Below are 13,034 nucleotides of genomic sequence, written 5' to 3'. Positions count from 1 at the left end.
CAAAAAAATGTTTTGTACTTTTAAACAGGTGTAACTTTCCAGGTTTTAATAATAAACTTCAAATTAATAACTGTTGCTGCAAGGTCAGAACTTAATATTGAGATAGAGGCTTGTTTAATATTCCTAACGGTATACAATTCTTTTTGCACAGAAGTCTAATCATGAGTTTTTAAAGTGCGATTAGCTGCAGCTAAATCTTTATCTTTTTGAAACTCTCGGACTCATTTGAAACTGTAATACAAACAAATGCTACCGATACAATTATGTTAAAAACAACACATAAGAATAAGGCTGGCAAATTGTAGAATTACTTTGCTTATGGATAGAATGTCATACTAATAAATTTAAGATGTAAAATAAAGTGCACAAACACAGCACATCAATTTTGCTGTGGAGTGCTGGCTACTGTTAAAGTTTCAGTCAAAGAGAATATTGTCGTGACTGTTTTAATTTTTCTCTATTTACAATAAATGCAGCTTGCATATAGTAAAATACAAATTAATCTCCCATTTTCGTCTTGTGCTGTATTTCCATCTTATAGGCACAGGGAAAGGGAAACAAGTTTATTTACAGTCAGTAAAATTGTTAATTGTAGTAAAATGTCACCCCCATTATTTACTTGTACATATTTCAACTTCACATCCATGAAATACTTAAAAATTGAAGTAGTGATAAACGTGATGTTCATGTTTAATCTAAACAAATACAGAAAGCTAGCTGTAAAAGCAATTTAATTATTCAAGGAACTTTATAAAGTACTTTTGTACCTTAGTTCAAGCACACTACTTCTCTGAAAGAGGGAAATTCTAACCACTGTCTTGTACTCAGACTGTTCATTCACTAATCAAAAATATGGAAATTTTCAGAAAATTGACTTACCTGCCAGAGTCCTAAACATCTCTGTTGATTAACAAAGTTAGAGCTATCACAGTAACTCACTACATTGACATGGCAAAGTAATCGTATGCAGATGAAAAGCTGTTGGCCAGGAGGTGCGCTTTTTTGTGTTGTTTTTTAAAAATACTGGCTCAAATAACCTTTTTGGTGGTGATTATACAGTACAACTTATCTAGCTAAAATCCCCCTCATTATTCTGTGGATTCTGCCTTCCAGAGCAGGGCCAGCGTTTCCCCCCTCACTCCTTCCCGCCTGCCTGAAGGGACTGGCACCGCAGCAGCTCCATGTCTCCGCTTCCCGTCCCCTCACTTGTCACTGCTGCTGCTTGCTGCTTCCCCATCACCTTGTGCCTCTTTTCAGCGCAGCCTCGCAGTTCTAGTTACAAAGGCATTTTTCTCATCTAGACAGCTGTTCACTGGAAATTTAGCTACATGATGTCATTTTACCTAAATGCCTTGCACTGTGTTTGTGTAATGTATGAAAACAGTCATGACTAACTCAGGAAATGTTCCCCTCCTCTGCATTTCTGTCCCTCGGGTATTCCAGGTGAGCCCTGCCATGCAGAGGCATTTCTCAAATTTGTGTTTATTTATTGATAACACTGGAAAGCAAAACTATGATTAGTGGCTACACGGGCAGTTCTGAGCGTAAAGTGCAACTATTACGAACACGGATAAACTTTTTGTACCCATAGTATCTAATGTGGCCTGTTTTAATGCAGGAAAAACAGTTTATCAATTCTTAGTAATAGTTTAGTACAGTTTTAGCAACAGACTCAAGTAAGGTATGCTGCGGTTAACATGAAGTTGAAAAACTTCTTATATCATTTGTCCAAACTGCATCAGCCAGTTCTGAAGGGAAAATAACTCACATTTTATTAGGATGGTAATAGAGCAACATATTTTGTATATTCTTTTCATGAGCAAGTATCATTTCTGGCTTATTCACACATTGATCCAATGTCAACTTTTTGCAGTTTTACATAGCAAATTTTTTTTAGTGTAGTGAATTAAAATTATAGTAAGATTAACCAAATAACTTTTTTTTTAAAGGGGGCTACTATTAAAAGGGATGAACATACTGGTGCAATTGTGGTGGCCAGGATAATGCGTGGAGGAGCTGCAGATAGAAGTGGTAAGGTGTTACTGTTTTGCACTAGCCATTCAAGTTCTATAACTCATGAAAAGATGAGATAAAATGTTGTACACACGAAATACATCACTATCACAAACAAAAATATTTGGGGTTTGGACAGCTTTCCAAAGTGGTATTTCAATACTGGTGAAAGTATTCATGCTGAATTTTTGTCCCCAATTCACTTGCAGCCGGGTATCTTTGAGTTAGCAGATACAGGGTTTTTTAAGATGTATCATGGTTTGTTTCCACTTGAAGACATCCACTTAGAAATGCTAGGATATGCCAAGATTACAACCTGCTGATAGAGGAACTCAGGATGGCTGGATTATTTTGTATTAGTACATCCATTTGGAGTTTCAGCTGGTAATTCTCAAAATACTAGCACATCCTTGACTGCCATTGTTTAGTTTAGGATGCTCAAAATCTGAAAGAACTCAAGCAAGAGGTCCTGACTTATACTCTAAAGGGCCTCTTTTCATTGAAGAGAATCTAGGACAGCTGTTTCACACTTAGATGGGGTAATGGAGTAAATCTAGATATATATTTTTAAATTAGGAAGCATTTGTGCCACAAATTAGCACTCACAGCCTAAGTGATCTTTGCAGTACTTGCAGCTGTGTAGCAATAAGAAAGTAGTATAAGTAGAAAAAGAATTGGCACGGACATTTTTCAAACATCTGCATAGAAGTCTGGAAAAGTCATAGAGAAATGGTACTAATTTTCATGAGGAAGGAAGGGAGGTGAGTAAACCAACCATCTCAAACTTATCTGTGAGCACAGTAGCTGTTGTTGTGTTCACCATATATTCCTGCTTTTAAGTTAGAGCTTAAAGTGGATGAACAAGGGAGAAAAAAGCTGAATGTTAATGGCATTTTTTGTATAATACGTAGCTACCACTTAACAACTCCACTTTGCCTTCTGTAGGTCTTATTCACGTTGGTGATGAACTGAGGGAAGTCAATGGGATTCCCGTAGAAGATAAAAAACCTGAAGAAATAATACACATTTTGGTAAATACCAAACATTTTAGAATTAATTTAGGGGAGTCAAGAAAAAGTAATTAGACTTAGGATTTCTGGTGTATTTCTTTAGAAAAAAGTATATTCTACAATAATGCCATTTCTTCTAGTGCCATCATCTACAAACCTCTATTTCCTTTCTCTTAAAGAATGATTTTCCATGCATTACATATATATGCAATTACAGATTACTTGTAAAGAGTTAATGACAGTAATATGGCTATAACTGTGTTGCAGACCTCAATGTATGATCTACAGTTTTTAAGGCACACCAGGATCTGTTGAATTCAAACTATTTTAAATGTATTCATTAATAACGCGTTAACTCCATGTGAAAATTAATTCATAATACATGTACTTGATAGAATAAACTAACTGGTATATTAAGAATATATTTATATATTGATTTTCAGTATATAGCCATATATATGATTATGTTTGCACTCCTCTGAACTGCACAATCTCTAAAGCCAGCCTAATTATTCACTTACGGAGCAGTATTGCAAATTAAGTCATTTAGACTTTCTCAGAAATATTTAATATTTTTCCAGCAAAGAAACCAATGAGGGTCATGACAGCTCTTTATATTCAGGTGTAGGCATTTCTATATACATAAATACCTTGCTGTCCTGCTTAATTGAGTGGCTGTCTCACAGTTTTGGTTCAATAACCGAGATGATTCATTTCAAGTGTTAGCCCGCTGATATTCATACTTGCTTTCTGGTCTTGTGTTCCGTACAGAAACATATTTTCCTGCAAAAATTAATATTTAAAAATCTCTAGAAACACAATAGCACTAGAAAAGGTGTGAACAATTTCCCCATTTACCTCCTCGAGGTACAATATAAACATCAAAAGCTAGTTAGAGCTTGTTTCAAAAGTAACAGAATTATTGATTCCAGTCCTACGGCTGGTGAAATAAGAACTTGGCTGCTGCTTGTCAAACAGTGAGCTCTTGGATCTCAGACATGCCAGCAGAAGTATGTCTCGCTTGGTAGTGGACAGGCCTGTTTCCATTTTGCTTAAATCGTTGGCTGTCTGTTGCACTCTGCTAGTTTTATGAAACTTGTCGGCTGCATGCAATAGTAGCAGAGGCTCCAGCTGATTAGCACTTCCTTCAATAGCAAAATGTCACTGAGGCAGTGGGAGTATATTGTGGTTAATAAGTAAAATGCAGCCAGACACACTTTAAGTGGGATATAGGGAGAGATGAATGGATGAGGTGGTTGATGATGGCTAACTTGTTTTAAGATTTATAGTGGAGGGCTTTTTTTCCATTTAGTACACATAGTCTATTCAAAAATGTTTTTCTTTTCTAGTTTCTTAAAGTTGCCAAAAGAATAAATCCCCCCCAATAGTTTTATATGATAAATATGGCACAAGCCTGTTTGAATTTTTCTATCTTTTTTTTTTTTGAAAAATGAAATGTTAGTTGGATTTTTCCAGGGATGTCCAAACTGTGCCAGGAGTCCAACGGTTGCTTCTAATATGTATATATTTTAGCTGTAGCATTTGTTCCTGCTTTCAGTGGAGAAGTGAGACCTCTGAAACATGCAGGTCCTAGTTTTTAACAGTCCGTCTCTGCCCACCAGTGAAGCAAATAAAACCGAGCATTTCAAGTGGGTATTTTAATCTTTGCACTGCAAAGTTTGGTATGGTGAAGCTGCCAAAGTCCATGGATCATGCTTGGGAGAGGATAGATTCATTATATTTGAATATTTTTAAATTAATTTGAATTTCTTTTCCTTTTAAGATTTCTTTGAAATGTACAGCTTAATTCTCAGTGTGTTTTCTTTTCAAATGTTCACCAGGCTCAGTCTCAAGGAGCAATTACATTTAAAATTATACCTAGTGTGAAGGAAGAAATGCCAGTGAAAGAAGGCAAGGTAGGCAAGACTATTTCAGAAGCTATTGCAGTAACTGTTATGCTGAGGATATATATTGTTTGCTTGGATGATAGAACCAAGAATGTGATTTATGCCTCGTCAGTTTTTCTAATGTGACAATGTGTAGCGCGCTGTACACTTCAATACTCACGTGCTGGATTTACAAGTGGGTAAGCCCTAACTCTACAGCCATGAAGTTGACACCGGTAGTCTTCAGCCTTCTGCGAGGACCTGGCTTGCTTCCAAGTACTCCTTTTCTTCCATTGTACACTGGGTAGAAGACACTTGATAGAACCTTGGTTCAAAAGTATTTTCTCTTTTGTTCCCGGTATGGGCACACTATTCACCTGCAAAGTCCTATTTGCCTTAGATCATAGAGCCTTTACTACATTGGGATTGTGGTTGCAGACGCAATGAATTTAACGTTCCCTTATGAACTTCTGGTGTTAGGCATCCATAAGGATGTTTTACAGCAGTAGATGTTTATTGCTTTACATTATTTAGTTCAATGGTTTTGAACAGTAAAAGCAAAAAAGGGAAGTACCTTTGGAATACATTTAATATTTTGATTCTAAAGATAAAACACGGTTTGTTTCAGATGTTTATCAGAGCCCTATTTGACTATGATCCTAATGAGGATAAAGCAATTCCTTGTAAAGAAGCTGGACTTGCTTTCAGAAAAGGAGATATCCTTCAGATCATGAGCCAGGATGATGCAACCTGGTGGCAGGCCAAACACGAAGGTGATGCCAATCCCAGAGCAGGCTTGATCCCTTCAAAGCATTTCCAGGAGAGGTGAGCTACTGAGAAGCATAGTTTCACTATTTTTTGTAGTAAGAGAAGACTCTTATTTGCTGAGCTGTTAAGTTAGCATAGCTGTCATATGTAATGCTCATAGATTACATGGGTATGAAAAACCTGCATTTGCAGCAAGGCAACTGAACTTGGAAACCTGTTGCTGAAATACTTTGGATTTCCTTATTTGTCTGGCTAGAATTAATAATGACAAAAACTGATAGGATAATGCTGATCCAGTTTGAAAGAAAAAACATATGGAAAATAGCACATCAGTATCTGTATTCACACTGATGTACTATGCAGGAATAAGAACTGCAGCAGGTTTTGGAGAGCTTGCAAAAATTTGAGGCTGAGGATTTAACTTTTTAGATTGTGAATAGATTGCATTGTTTTAAGTTAATTTCTTATAAAATCTTCTGGATATTTTGCAATAGTCTCATGATGTTAAGTGTTTATTAATCCCAATCTTGCAGTGAAAACTGAGGACTTTGTGTCTTTCCCCTACCACCTCCCATTTTATAGGAGATTTGCACTAAGAAGACCAGAAGTGCAGATTCAGCCACTGAAAATTTCCAACAGAAAATCATGTAAGTTTGTTAACCTGGAATAGAAATCCTACTCCTGATCTCTAACTGTATAAAATAGCAGTTTGTTTCAGCCCTGTGACTACAGAATTCATTTCTCCTGGGCACAATAGCTTCTTGATCACATTGTATCAGTAGGAAAATAAATATAAGAGCTGAAATTAAAAGCTTTAAAAGCAGCTAACAATTTTTCCCAACCCTCTGTCTTTGTTTTTGAAGCACCGAGCCCAATTAATGTTTTGATATATAATATTTCAAAGGTTGAAGAGTGTTCTTTTCCTGTTGAAATAGTACAGAATTGGCTCAACAGTTTATATAATTTGGACTGCATCAATACAGTGAAATTTATATTGAGAGTGCGATAGAAGGTAGGATAGTCTCCCCTTCTCTCTTCCATATAGTTCGTGATTTTTTGTGTCCTATGAAGCAGCACGAATTTTTAAAAGTCAGGATATTCAGTTCTTTGACAGGCTTTTACAGAACCACTTCTTACTGTTTTTTAAACAAATTCATTCTTAATAGTGTTGCTTTTAAATACGGTAGTTGCACAATATAAGAAAAATAAGCTCTAAGAAAGCGCATACATCGAAACAAATATTTTCTTTCCACTGGAATTTACATCAACATCTGTTTTAAGTATTATTGCATATTTTACTTGACCTGTTATTTCTTTCAGTTGTACAGTCTCATAACAAAGTGAGTACAATGTAAGAAACTATCATGCTTCAGTAGGATCTAAATCTTAAATACAAACATGTTTGTGAGTTCAACTAGAAATATTCAGAAACTGAATTCGCAACCATCTTTCATTCTCTAACATTAAAACAAAAAGGATGGATTCGATGGCAAACAGTGGATGCTGGCACACTAAGTGCAAAACTAAATGCTTTTAACTTTAAAACTTCTCACTGAGGTTTCTGTTGCAATTTTCCTAACTCCTTGCTATAGCTTTTGTGTTCTGAAGTTTGACAATTACTGTTAGTTTTCTAATAACATGGATTTTCTATCTTTCATTCCACTTCACTATTTGATTGCGTGCCTAATGCTATTGTTAACTCCAAAGCCCTTGATTAGCTGTGTAATTACAATAACAGCCTATATGATTGCACTATAGCTTTTCTGATTTACATAGGTCTTAGAAACAAAGAGGAGCTCCTCCAGCTTGTAGTAAATCTGTTGTTTTTCTAGGTTCTGGGTCAAGTTGCTCTGCCCCAGTTTTGGAAAAGTGTCTGATCCCAGGGTATAGCTATTTCTCTCTGACCACTATTCTTGAATCTGGATAATACCCTCAACAAGAGCCTTCCATTAATGTGGCACTGGTGCTTTTGAAGAGGTAAATGAGCTGCTGCCGCAAAACTGCATGATTCCTTTTGTAATGGACTGCATCTTTTTAGTGACCTTCAAGTGAAAGGTTTTACAAGATGCATCTCACCCTCAAATAGGCAGCCTGAACTTGATTGGGAATTACCAAAATTACAACCTAAAGAAGACCCACAGTATGATGTCTACTATTGTTGTCTCTGTTGTCTCCACTGACTTTGCCTTAACTTAAGGAGGGAGAAGCTTAAACAAGGGAGAAGAGTTCCTCACTTCCTCCCCTTTCCTTTAAAACGTGACAAAGCCTTAGTGTCAAGCAGTATGCCTATTATCATTCTCTTTTAGACTTTCTTTAAACAAAGCAAGGTCCCGCTAAATACCCTCTAAAACGCAATGGTGCCTCTTGAAGGAGGAAAGACTGCAGAGTAATGTAGGTTTGTCATTTTCTCTCTTACCCATTTCTTAAGACAATCTGCTGCTACTTCTGCCAGATTTCCAGGGGAAGAGGGGAAGTGCTGTTCTGAGTAGAGGTCCATCCCTTCATTCAAAGACTAAACATTTTCTAGTGTTGGGAGGGAATTCAGAGCCTTCATAGAGGAGGCATTTTAAGGACCAGAATTCAGCTATAGAAAAAATGTTGTGACTAGGATGTTGCTCAAGTTGCTCACAGGAGAACCTTCCACTTGGTTGGCTTTTCAGGAAGTTTCCACATAAGCTGGGAAACTCCGTGCCCTTGTGATCTTTCTAAAGTTAGGCAGCTTTTTCATGTTACCAAGCACAGCAGTGAAGCTGAGAGATGTGGAGGCCGTGTCTGTATTTGTGCAGAGCAATCATTTTGCCAAAATTGGGAGATGCTGAATGAACAACATACTACCAATATCGCAAACGTGTAAGGAAGGTGACATAGAGAACAGAAAATTGGAAAGGACTGCTGGGTCTGATTTCTTCAGCCCTTTTCTGTATTGTGGGGTATGGCCCACTGATTATTGTCCTCTAAAGTTTTATTTAACAAGTTCCCGTGTAAGGAGGTAATGCTTGACTTTGATTCTTTTTTAATCCTGTACTACAGGCCTTCAGCTTGATATAGGGTTCTCCAATGTTTGGAAGGATAGTTGTGGAGGGGAACTGATATTCTGTAGATCTTCCTGAACTAGCTGTATATTGAGAGGTTGCTTGCTATTGCCGTTGATCCCATCCAATCATATGACGTGAATTTCCTTAGCAGTTTGGAGGGAAAGGGCAATTTGCCAGCTGATACTCTTATAGCTTCCCAAAGACGAAAACCTGTTGACTTCAACAGAGCTGCTAATAAAAGTCCCTTTCCTGACAGGACTGGGAGTTGCACTAGGAAGCTGTCTTGAGACATGGTAAGTAGCACTAGATGTCGGCGTGCTCTGTTCAGTCAACTCATTCCACAGATCCCATGTTCTGTAACAAGGAAGAAACCTGGGTACATGCCTTTGTTTTTAATGGGGAAAATCAAGGAGAAATACTCTATTTTCTTGGATACCAAGAAAATGTGAGTCAGCTCTGGTTTCTTAGGTGGGCTTCCAGGGTAGTAGTGTCCTTCTACTTGAAAATTAATCTAAAAATTAGTCAAAATCATATAACATATGAGAAGTATCCTACAACTTCTTTTTTTCCTCTCTTCACAAGCCAGTTCTGGAACTGGGAAGGACTGTTGTATTTGTCTAGAAAAAGAGCTCTCTGAAAAATAGTCAATAGCTGTATTCATAGTAACATTAACATCCATCAGAATTTGCTTTGCTAATTAAGTATGTTTCAAGACCTGCAAGGAGCTAGATTGAGTTACTTTTGTGAAGCCTTCTTTATATTTCCAATTTTAAATTTTTTATACTTATCAGCATAGCAATGCACATTGTGTAAAGTTGTTAACATGTACACATATTTGTCTCATAAATTTGGAAGCAAAAAAGTGGGCTTTTTTGCTGATGCTGTCCGTGCTTGTATGTACACACGTCAAGGAAAGGGAGTAAAGGATATTTTCCAAGGAACTTTTTCAGAAAGAATTATTTGCACTGAAAACAACAGAAACCCAACCATAATTCTAAACTATTAAAAGGATCAGTTTATAATGGAAATGCCAATTCTTAGTTTCACTTTCATAGCCAAGTCAACTTGTTTCATTGTGTCTATGTGTAAAGTGAATCTAAGTAAAAGTAAATATTTTAGCTTTGTGGAAGATACATACATACGCATCTCCCAGAATTTAGCTGTTTTCTTGAAAGAGATAAGAGAACCTTTGTCACATTGCACCAGTCAAAGTGAAAAATCTTTAACGTGTAACTGGAGGAGGGGACAAAACAATGTACATTCCATATTGAAAGGTAAGTGAAGTCACATTTCTTCATTTGAAAATGGAGAGGGTGCATAGTTTGATGGTATCTGGGTGTAAGGTGGCAGGAAATTTATAACATAGATGGACCCTACGCTGACAAGAGATGATTTTACATTGAGAGGAAGACCCGAAAAAGTAGGAATAAAGAAATAAAGGGAAAAGCAGGGAAGTGAAATTTCGTATTGAGGATGAAGAAAAGGAGAAAGTATTGCAACAAGGGCAATGGAAGAACAGATGGACAAAAGCTGCCCATAAACCCCATTAGGCAAAACCCCACTTAGGATGGGCTTTGAAGTTATTAAATTAGTGCAATTAACAGTATTATGCAAGAGCATTACTATAGTCAGTATTTGCACTATAGTTGTTTCTTGATTCCGTTGAAATCAAACACTAACATATTTCTTTTGTTAAAGATTTTGAAATGGTGAGTGCAAAAATTACTAATATAAACTCCGACCTCTTTTGGTTTTTTATTATTGGTAGAAAACCTCAATAATTTCAACATTAATATTTGATAAGTTTTAAAAGCATGTGATAAGTGGCAGTTAGATGTACTGACCTGCTGACAAGATTGATAGTGCTACTTCCCAGGCTCTGAGTTAGTGCAGAAATGATGGAGGGATACCAAACCTCTCAAGCATTTTCAGCGTTTTTCTCAATACTTAACAGCAATGCCTTTTCAGCAAAAAGCAGTATTGCTTGTGCATTAATACTATGGGAAAATTATACTGGGGAAAAATGATAGGAAGAAGCAGCATAGAAAAGAAAATAGGAAAATGGAATGAAAGTAAAGGAATAGAGATGCATGAGATCGTGTGAGTAGGACTACCCCTCCATGTGCTGGGACGGTGAACGTGCAGTGCTCCTGATGTGGGGTGTGAGGGAGCCCTGTGGGGTGCGGAGGGAGGTACAGTACATGTGCCGGCTGCATGCATCAGCTTTGGTGCGTCTGAGCTTGTGAGCCATGGCTGATGCCAGCTCCGCAGAAACCTGCTTACCTGGTATTCCTCAATAATACTTAACAGCATTCCTGGCTTTAGGAGGTTATCTTAGCTTGGGCACAACTTTGTAGCCAGAGTTGGCTCTGTGAGTTCTCCCGTCACTGCATCCCGGCTAATTAGGAGTGACGTGAGACTCAGTAAGGGGAAGAATTAATAGTTCCCAGTCTTTTAACTTGAATACAAAGACTACTCATGCTCTGACTGTAATAGTCACTGCCAACAAACATGGTCATTCTTGCATTTGTAGCTTACTTTATTTTGTAGATAAAACACTGATCACCTATTTTTTTGAGGGGGAAAAAAAGTAAATTTCTTTGAATAACAACCAAATAACATACTGTTCTGCAGTTGTTATAAACTACAATAATCGGCCAAGACATTATATTCTTTCAGCATAATTTTGCTTTCACAGTGGTTACTGTGTTTATTCTTATGTTATATATGTGTTGTCTCTGGTATGAAAATTAGTGGTAACTTTATATTTTATACTAGTGTAGCCTGTAACTTCTGTTAACTTGTGCAGCACGTGCATATGTGTATATCCATACTCTGCATGTATAGTTATATATAAATATGTATATGTATGTAGCATATATGACAGAGCTGTTCAGAGATGTCTTTTCCTTGAAAATACATTTGTTCTGTATGTTTAATGCTAAATGTAAATACTTACTGTGGCAAAGCTGTTATCATATAGTTTTTCTAGGGCTTAAAGCCCATTTTACTTTCAATTTTGATTTACCATATGTGATTGGCATTGTATGAGCAAGAGGAAATATTTAACTGCAGCCAAATGGTGTTCATTCAAACAAGATGTAACCCAGTTTATCCACAGATGAGTGTCTTGTGAATTGAAGATCGTGTTCTGCCAACAAAAGAATTTAAACAGGCTAAAAGAATGAATGCTTTGTACCACTTATATTTGAAGACCAAACATTTAGGATAAATGTGTAGTAGGGCTCTCTTGCTTGTTATAATTGCTGCACAATCTTAGCTCTGCCTTTCTTCTCAGTATTTTTCTGTGTTCATATTTGAAAGTTGATTGCCCACCTGTAGGTAGTTATGAGTAAACACAAAAGATAAACCAGACCTATAGAATTAAATTAGCACATTAGCATCTTCAGAAGTCTCCTGTCCTTACAAATATTAACTTCCTGCTACCACAGAGAAATTAAGGAAACTTGAAGCTGGATGACATTTGAGTCAAGGTCCCATGAGACAGAAGTGGAAATGGATCTCATAAACTCTTGTTCTGTCCTTCACTGCAAGACTATCCTTCTTCATTTTCCAAATTATCTTGGTAGAGATAGTTATCTGACGATGTTGGTTAGATCACCTTAAATTTCCTATAGCATGAACGTATATGTATCGTTCTATCTAAAAAACCCTATAAGATAAAAAAACCTGCAAAACAGTATAGATGTCAATTGTTATGTGGGACTGTTCATCACTAAAAAATCAGGAGTGTTTAATATATTCACTGCAATGCAGATCGTTGTATGTCACAATTTGCTTACGAGAGTGAAACAGAGTTTAAGGAATAATGTAACTTGCTTGTGATAAGAAACTAGAACAGAGCTGTTGGATTGAATTTTAGGCTGAGAAACATTTAGATAAGATTGATGGAAATATTGTTGAAAGTCAGCAAAAGTTAAAAATTTTAATCTGGTGCTGGACTGTTGCAAAGAGTTGAGGAAGTTCCTGGAGCGGCACTGGTTTTGAGCTTCGTAAGTAATATAATTTAGGTGAGGCCCCCGAAATAAAATCTAAATATATTTAAGTTAAAATACATACAAAAATACAGTGTATGTGATACTGGTTTGCGTTGTTATAGTTTAGCATATTCACTACGCTGAAATCTTTCTAAAATGAATAAAAACACCTACTTCCTAAGCTTCCATTGTGCTTGTGTTTCCTATTTCTTTTTCCCATTTATGTCTTGGTACTGCTTTGTTGTTGTTTCATGAGCTTGTTCCATGACTACTTTCTTTGTAACTTCCTCTCCCTTCTTATCACACTACATTTATTTGATCATA

The 13,034-nt window shown here is 36.7% G+C and overlaps 1 protein-coding gene across 1 annotated transcript in view; it reads left to right on the top strand.

The window, feature by feature from the left end:
* MPP7 (membrane protein, palmitoylated 7 (MAGUK p55 subfamily member 7)) overlaps positions 1-13,034 on the top strand; it is a 109,957-nt gene that overhangs the window by 71,679 nt on the left and 25,244 nt on the right. Inside the window, exons 6-10 of the mRNA XM_009581122.1 lie at positions 1,950-2,031; positions 2,959-3,044; positions 4,865-4,939; positions 5,538-5,734; positions 6,260-6,324. Of these exons, the coding sequence (XP_009579417.1) occupies positions 1,950-2,031; positions 2,959-3,044; positions 4,865-4,939; positions 5,538-5,734; positions 6,260-6,324 (505 nt within the window). The remainder of the gene's footprint in view (positions 1-1,949; positions 2,032-2,958; positions 3,045-4,864; positions 4,940-5,537; positions 5,735-6,259; positions 6,325-13,034) is intronic.

This window comes from Fulmarus glacialis, unplaced genomic scaffold (assembly GCF_000690835.1).
Source record: "Fulmarus glacialis isolate BGI_N327 unplaced genomic scaffold, ASM69083v1 scaffold15527, whole genome shotgun sequence".
Taxonomy (NCBI): domain Eukaryota; kingdom Metazoa; phylum Chordata; class Aves; order Procellariiformes; family Procellariidae; genus Fulmarus; species Fulmarus glacialis.
The sequence above is the reverse complement of the archived record's forward strand: the minus strand, read 5'-3'. Positions and strand labels throughout refer to the sequence as shown.